Below are 8,858 nucleotides of genomic sequence, written 5' to 3' on the forward strand. Positions count from 1 at the left end.
CAAAGTAGATTTGAATCGCAAGCTTGGTGGTTCAAGCTCACCAGTGACTACTCAGAAACCTTATACAGGGTCGCTATGGCTTGGAACCAAATCGATGGCGCTCAACAACAACAAAAATCCAGTTATTTCATTTATTCATAAATACAGCTTAGCCATACAGTCTGGCAAAGAAAGATATTTCTATTTATTCTTCTTCCTTGATATTGCCAACCCCCGCCTCCAATCAACAAAAAGAGAGAAAGTAAAGCAAGAAATGATCAGAACTCTAGACTATCAACTATGAAGACTAATTGACAAATTCAGTAAAATGAGAACCAAAATGCCAACAACCAACAAACACATTCTCAGACCTCTGGAAGAAAACAGATTTCTTCAAATGTCACAGAAGCTTATTAAAAAATTCTTTGGAGTAAGCAGGTCCAGTGAACATGGTCAGATCACTGAAGAACTTAAAAAAATCCTTCAGGAACCTAGATTCATTCCCAAACAATGGCAAGGAAGGTAGAATTGAAGAGGTCCTACAGACACACCTTTTTTCTTAACTTTGACCTGCCTCCTGGAAACAGGAAGCCAGTCTGTAGATGAGGCTATGGAATGTGGCAGAGAAGCCTTCAACTTTGCAGTTACTGACCAGAATCACTGAGCAGAAAAAGGCCTTAGGGTGGCCCCTGACAGCATATGACATAAAGAGCTTCACTCTCAGTCATGCTACCTCCAGCTTGACCCAAAGGATAAAGTAGAAATCTAAAGTACAACTTAAATTTTATCCATCCTGCTCTGAAAACCTTTGCTCATTCTCTCATTCATTTAAGGTAATTTTTAACTTCACAGCCTCTGGAATTAGCGCTCTCTTGTTACTTCCCATGGTTCAGCCAGAAAAAATCTACTCACCGCTCCACTAACCTCCATTCCTTAAAGCATTCCCTTCTGCCTGAAAGGTTTATTTGCTCAGCTCTACTCCCTCTTCTCAGAAACTTGCTGAAATCCTACGGTATTTTTCAGTCATTTAAACACTTTACTCTTCCTCAAATGTTCCACTTAAATGAGTCTGTGTTTTTGCTTTTCTTCTTAACTTTCTTAGTGTCATAACACCCTATGATTTTTTTTTTTAGGCCATCAACAATATTTAGCTTTGTGTTACCTTAATATAGGTAGAATAAAAGGCAGTTTAGCAGTAGTAAACATTGAATTCAGAAAATCTGGCTTCAGATACGAATTCTCTGAAATTCTCAGTCTTCTCTCCTATAAAATGCTTCTAAAAATAATGTTTATCTTATGGGGTTACTTTAAAAATTAAAAATTTCCAAAGACTCAAACCAAATTTTTTGATGTCATCAATTGTGATAAAGCAAAATGACTTCATTTTTTTTTTTTTTTTTTTTTTTTTTTAGCTTTTTTTGTTTATTTTTTAAAGGTTTTATTGTCAGTATCCTGACGCTGAAACTGGCCTGAAATCGCAGCCTTTTTTTTTTTTTTTTTTTAAGAAAAGAGAATTGCATTCATTTTCAAAAAGCAGATTCTGGTTAGGTCCAATCAGATTTTTGTAATTCCAAGTTGCTATGAGTGAGAACCCACTCGATGGCACTTAACAACAACAACAAAGGCAAAAACAATGTTTAATTGAATAACACGAACAAAACAGAAATAATGAATCTTCAGAAAGAAACACCTCGAAGCAGTAGCTTCTGCATTAGTAAAACTTTGTCTACTTTGGGCTCTCAGGTTTTCATATATTATCAAGCTTGGTTCCTTCTAAAAGATAAAGAAAAGCCTGACAGTATCTCAGTGGTGATGTGAAGTATCATACCAAGATTTAGACTTTATACGCTAGGTCAGTAGTTCAAATCTACTAGTTGTTCCATGGGAGAAAGACGCTCCCGTAAAGATTTTGGACAGCCTTTACAGGGTCACTGTGAGTCGAAATCTATTCATTGGCACAAACCAAGCACCACCACCTAGGGATAGGTGAGGAAGCACTCCCAGAGAATTTTGATGTGGAAACAGCATGTTCATATTTATATAGGAAATAACTCAGGGAGCAGAATAGAAATGATGGAATCAAGCACAGACTGGGAAAGCAGGTAGGAGGCTGATACAGAAGTCTCCAAATACTTCATCAATCCTACGCTGGGCTAATTATCGTGAGAGTTTTTTAAAATAAAGATTTGATGCCCTACCTTGAGACTCAGCAGGTCTGCAATCACAGGTAATTGAGACAACAGCCACATTTGGAATTCTCTTGTCCAGATGAGAGGCAAAAGGAGCCCAAGTGGCACCATAGGAAAAGCACTAGATTGCAAACTGCAAGGTTGGCAGTTCAAACCCACCATCAGCTCCTTGGAAGAAAGGTTAAGTTTTCTGGTCCTGTAAAGATTTATCAGCCAAGAAACCTATACAGGTTGCAATGAGTCAGAATGGACACATGTAGTGCATAAGAGGAAGAATTAAGACATTTGAGTGATCTGTCACTTTGTTGTATGGTGGTGGCTTGAGAGTTGCCGTAATGCTGGAAGCTATTCCACCACTATTTTAAACATCAGCTGGGTCACCTATGGTGGCCAGTGGAAGTTATCAGCTGAGATTTCACAATAAGACAGACAAGAAGAAAGAAAAGCAGATTACTTCTCAATGTCTAGCCACTGAAAACCTTATGAATAGCAGATAAATACTGTCAGATATAGTGCCGGAAGATGAGCCCCGCAGGTTAGAAGGCACTCAAAATATGACTGGGAAACAGCTGCCTCCTCAAAGTAGAGTTGACTGTGATGACATGAATGGAGTAAAGTTTCTGAGACCTTCATTTGCTGATAGGGCACAACTCAAAATATAGAGAAACAGCTGAAACCATCCACTAACAAATGGAACATGGAATTGAATGTAAGAAGTATGAATCTAGAAAAATTGTAACTTGTCAAAAATTAAATGGAACGCAGAAACATCGATATCCTAGGCCTAGGTGAGCTGAAATGAACTGGCATTGACACTTTGAATCTGACAAGAAATCAAAGGCTGGGAATGACAAATTGAAGAGGAATGGCATCACATTCATAGTGACCTACGTACAATAGAACGAAATGACCACAGGGATCGTTGCATGGAGAGGATTGCAATTATTGAGATAAAACCAAGTAAACAATTTTTTGAATGTGAAACTGCTGACGTTCTCTGTAAACAATCACTCAATTCACAATAAAAAGTTTTTTAAAAAAAGTCTTAATGTTATGCTTTCTATAAAGTAAGTGAATGGGACCCCAAACAGCAATAAAAGTTTGTATGTTTGTTTGCCTAAAGCAGGGTCATGTTGTGATCAAGTTTGTTGTTTTAAAAACACTGTTTTATCACTGGTGAGAAGTTAGCGACTGCTATTGTAATAGAAATACCAAAAATGAATGGTTTCAGCAAAGGGGAATTTATTTCCTTACAGTTTAGGAGGATAGCAGTCCAAATTCAGGATGCTAGTTCAGTCAGCTCTGGAAAATGGCCCTTGTCTCTCTGTTCCTCGGTGATCTTCCTATGGCTTGCCATCTCTCTTACCCTATCTCTGCTTCTTTCCTTGCTTGTTTGTTGTTGTTGTTGTTAAGTACCGTCGAGTTGGTTCCGACCCATAGCGACCCTGTACAGGGTTTCCGAGGGTGTAAATCCTTACGGGAGTAGAAAGCCTCATCTTTCTCCCACGGAGCGGCTGGTAGTTTCGAACCACTGACCTTAAGGTTCGCAGCCCGATTCGTAACCACTACGCTACCAGAGCTCCTTGTTTAATTTTTCTTATTTCTTAAAATATTGGCTTGAAATACCCTACACCAATCCTGTCTCATTAATATACCAAATACAACCCATTCCCAAATGGGATTACAATCACAGGCATATAAATTAGGATTTATAACACATATTTTCTACAGGGGACACAATTCAGTGCATAACAGTGTGCCCTGAGGTATCCAGTGCTGATATAACAGACATGCCATACGTGAGTGGCTTTAATAAATTTATCTTCTCAGGAGGCTAGAAGACCAAATTTAGGGTGCTGGCTCTAGGGGAAAGCTTCCCCTCGCTCCAGTCTCCAGAGGAAGATTCTTGTCTCTTCTGTGTAGAACTCTCTTTCTCAATCCGCTCCTTTTATATTTTTTTAAGAGACTGACTCAAAATACACCCTACACTAGGCTGTCTCATTGGCTTAACAAACACAACTCACTCTAAAATGAGACTATTATTGTTAAGTTGCATCTTTGAGTAGGTTCAGATTCATAGTGACCCTGTTTCGGAGGAGCAGCTGATGAGTTTGAGCTGCCAACTTTACAGTTCAAATAGACCTTGTGGTCCAGTGCTTATCCTACAGTGCCGCACCACTAACTTTGTGTTTGCCTGGGGGACTGCCTTTTATTTTCAGTTACCATACTGCTGATGGCTTCTGAATTGGTCAACATATTTCATCTCGGTGCCAGTACAACCAAACTTGCATGTTGCGGACCCCAAACTTCCATCTAATCTACAAAGATCTCATGAGAACCTTCACTAAACAATGTATATTATTTCTTATATTGGGATAAACAGAAGTGTAAATGTAGATATGTCTAGTGTGTTGTTCAGTACCATTGAGTTGGCACCAACTCCTAGCGACCTAGCACAGGGCTTCCAAAGCTTCAAAAGTTTGCAGAAGCAGAAAGTCCTTGCCCCCACAGAGCCGGTGGGCTAGAACTGCTGACATTATGGTTCGTAGCCCAGTGCTTATTGTATGGAGCTACTTTGCTGTGATTAAGTGTCATTGATTTGGTTCTGATTCATAGCAACCCCACTGACCTTGCGGTTCAAGCTGACCTTGCAGCCCAGTGCCTTAACCCACAGTGCTACACTTTATCCCGTTAAAATTAGGCCCTTTTTTCAATCTCAGAAGTTGCCAGAGGTTCCAGCTTATTCTTGGCTCAAACATTTTATAAATCTGTTATTCTTGTGTATTTTTCAGTTGTTTTGTGGCCCTGTTTCCTCCTTTCATATATGACCTCTAAAAGCTTCACTCATATAAAAGAATTAACAGAAATATAACTTTTTTTTTTTTTAAGTTGTGCTCCATTTTTCTTCTTTTTAGGTAAATTAGTGATTTCATTGAGACTCTCAATTCCTTAGGTATAGCTAAGGTCCTGGTGTGGTGCTGTGGGTTAATGTGCATTAACTTGACTGCAAAGTCGTTTGAGCTGCACAGTTGGTGGTTCAAGCTCACCAGTTGCTCCTTGGAAACCTAAGGGTTGCTAAGGGTTGGGACCAATTTGATAACACTTAACAGTAACAACAAGGTCTTTCAGATCTTTGGAATAAAAAAATCTACTTTCTAAAAATTGGCTAGGATTATTTACCTAGCTGGAGTCCTGGTGTGGCGCTGTGGGTTAATGCACCAGACTGCAAAGCCATTTGAACTGCAAGGTTGGCAGTTCAAATTCACCAGTTGCTTCTCAGAAACCCTATACAGGATCACTATGGATTGGAACTGACTCAACAGCACTTAACCACAACCATTTACCCAGCTGTGGCTAGTATGTTCTTTCGTTACAATGAGTTCTAAATGAGCATTTGCATATTCTGTCTACCAAAACTTTCAGAAGTTTCATTTACTGTTGTTGATTACAATTCAGTCCAGAGAATCACATTCCTTCATTGCATTTCCTACTTTCTTAGAGACAGAATCTCTCAGTAAGGTCAGTAACACAGTGCATCAGATATTCTGCTTTAGCAGAAGACGCTTCCAGAATGCAGTCATGTACTTTCCAATCATGTTGTACATCTGCCGCTAGAGTCAGATCTCAACCTTGCCTTAGGAAAAAACCAGTCATATTTTTCTTCCAACCGACATATCTGTATCTGGCTCCCACAATATTATCAGTTTTGTGTCTTATCTTGTACTTTCATGCCATGTTCTCCACCAAGCTTAAATTGCAGCTCATGGAAGTCAAAGCAGGGTGTAGTTGTTGTTGGGTGCTCTTGAGTTGGTTCTGACTCATAGTGACCTTATGCATGACAGAATGAAACACAGCCTGGTCCTGCGGCACCCCCACAAGAGTGCCTATGTTTGAGCACATTGCTGCTGCCACTGTGTCAATCCTTCTCTTTGGGGGCCTTTCTCTTTTTTGCTGACCCTCCACTTTGCCAATCATAATGTCCTTCTCCAGGGATTGATTCGTCTTGACAACATGTCCAAAGTACTAGAGATGATGTCTCACCATCCTAACTTCCAAAACAGATTTGTTTATATTTCTGGAAGTCCATTGTACTTTCAATATTCTTCTACAACACAGTAATTCAGATACATTGATTCTTCTAAGATCCTTCTTATTCACTGCCCAACTTTTACACGCATATGAGGTGATTAAAAGCAGGCTACTCTTACATATCTCATAGCAGGGATATTTTATTTGCATAACATATAACCACCCATTGCTGTATTCCAGTAAATAGCTCTATGTCAACAAGACTATCCTGGGTATGAGATCATATTTACCTATTTCCATTATATTTCTGGCTTATCTGTTATATTATCAGACCTAGTAAAAAAGGCATGAGTTCTAAAAAGAAAGTCAATAATCTCTTAATATTCTTAAGATAGAAATTTAAAAGGATTTTAAAAAAGAGATCTTTGCAAAGGAACCAGAAGGGTAAAACGTACTGGAGATTGCTTTTCTATTAAAAAATAACTGCTTTGCAACAAAAATGAAGTAAATATTTTCTTGTTATTTTCTCTTGTTAACTACTGACACATTTTCTTCACTATCATGCTACCCTTATCCCAAGCTATGCTTGTTTTTCTCCAAAGTATCTCATTTTATCATTTTATCTGAGCATTGTTCTCCCCTTACCTCAAATATCAGTTTAAAGCTCATTTCATCTGGTTGGCAAGAATCCTACTAAATGCATTCTTCTCAGTTATCAAGAAATGTACTGTATCCCTTATAATGAGTCTGTTGTATTAACAGAAATCTAGTTTTGATCTTCTTTTGCTGTTTTCATAGGATGCTACTTGATACCCATTACCTTTTTCAAAGTCATGGCCTCAACTGGAAGAGATGAAACACCTCTGAAATGCCCAAACCAAGTGTTTCTGGTTTTATCATTCATCAGCATACGAATCACTAAGAGTACACTTAGGTCTGTACATTTGATAAGTCTCAGGAAACCTCTTGAGGAAACTTCTCATATCAGCTCCATCAAATTTGCCTCCATATAAAGGAAAAGGAAATAATATGCCTTCTCTCTTTTCTCACATCTCAAGGATTTCATTTGGATGTTTTAGCCTCTGATTCTCAATGGTAGGTTTTGAGAGACCTACATGAATTTTCCTAAAGTGTAAAGGGATATGTTATAAATTATCATTAAACATAGAATGAATACTTAAATAGTATTGTCAAGGTCTTCCTTACATGTGTTTAACAGACTCTGCTTTGCTAATGATGGTCCCCAAAGACTACATGTATGCCACTTAAAGCCTGAGGGGGAGATTGAAAATGTGCCAGCCACAAGAGAGGCAAAAAGATTTACAGTAATATTATTTTCAGGAGTTTGCAATCATGTTGGTAAGGTACCAGTCCTGATTTCAGCCACACACACAGTATCTCTGCTATAACAATAGGTCTCTATTGAAGTGGGAGAGTAGTCCCGTGGCCAGAGCACAGAACTGACGTGTGTTTGACTGTAGCAAATAAATACAAAATCACTTCATCTTACAACCTTAAGAGGATATAGATCCATTAAATAAATACTTGATAGAGATACGTTTCATGAAAAGAATTCAACATACAGAGCCATCAAAATCTAAAATTATACCCACATGGACTTTTTAATGACAAAAAAAAAAAAAATGATTAAAGGAAAATCTTTTATTCCAGATTATAACAATATTAACAATTAAACACCAAAGCTACTTACTTTTACAATGATAAGCCTATGCAGGTTTTCAGCCCTGTGGTTGTCATTTTCTGTGCAGTCTACTTCAAACAGTATATGATAATTTTCTAGTATTGTAGCCATTATCTTGTTGCAGAGGGCCTGTTCTTTCAGGCCTTCATGTCCAGGTGGTACACTAGAAATAAGGAGGGAAATGAAAAAGAATTAGAGTATTATATAATGTTCATGTATTAGATAATATTCATTTGGGTAATATAGGATTGTGGTCCTAACCTCTGTAAACATGATAATACTAGAATTTTGAGTTACATGCAATTGTTCATAATAACAAATGTGCACTACGTTGTAATGCACATTATTATTATTGCATTATTTTGTTAAAGATGCTTTTGTGTATCTGAAAGTTGTTTTTGGTTTTTTCTTAATGTTTTACAGAGGGAAAAAAATGTTTAATGTTTTGCGTAAAACATTAAAAAATAAAAAGGTAAACTATACTGGAATCCTGTTGTGGTGCTGTTGGTTAATGTGCTGGACTGCAAATTCTGCTTGAACTGGAAGACCAGCAGTTCAGATTCACCAGCTGCTCCAAGGAAACCCTATACAGGGTCACTATGGGTTGGAACCCAACTCTATGGCACTTAACAACAAATATATACACACACACACACACAACAGTTTGAAACTATCAGCTGTTGCGCGTGAGAAAGATGAGGCTTTCTGCTCCTGTAAAGATTTACAGCCTTGGAAACCCTGTACAAGGTCACTATGAGTCGGAACCGACTGCACGGCACATAACCACTATTATCACATATACTACATCTATCTATCTATCTATAAATAGAGATATATAAATATACCTATTTATATTATACATTTCTATATATCTGTGTGGATCATGACAAGCTATGGACAACATTGAGAAGTATGAGTATTTCAGAACACTTAATTGTACTTCTAAGAAATCTGTACCT

General features: G+C 37.9%; 1 protein-coding gene across 1 annotated transcript in view; it reads right to left on the minus strand.

Moving 5' to 3' along the window:
• The window catches only part of FAM13A (family with sequence similarity 13, member A), a 460,082-nt gene that overhangs the window by 307,678 nt on the left and 143,546 nt on the right, over window positions 1–8,858 (minus strand). Inside the window, exon 7 of the mRNA XM_006867777.1 lies at window positions 7,909–8,062. Coding sequence (XP_006867839.1) covers window positions 7,909–8,062 — 154 coding nt within the window. The remainder of the gene's footprint in view (window positions 1–7,908; window positions 8,063–8,858) is intronic.

Source organism: Chrysochloris asiatica, unplaced genomic scaffold (assembly GCF_000296735.1).
Source record: "Chrysochloris asiatica unplaced genomic scaffold, ChrAsi1.0 scaffold00109, whole genome shotgun sequence".
Taxonomy (NCBI): Eukaryota; Metazoa; Chordata; class Mammalia; order Afrosoricida; family Chrysochloridae; genus Chrysochloris; species Chrysochloris asiatica.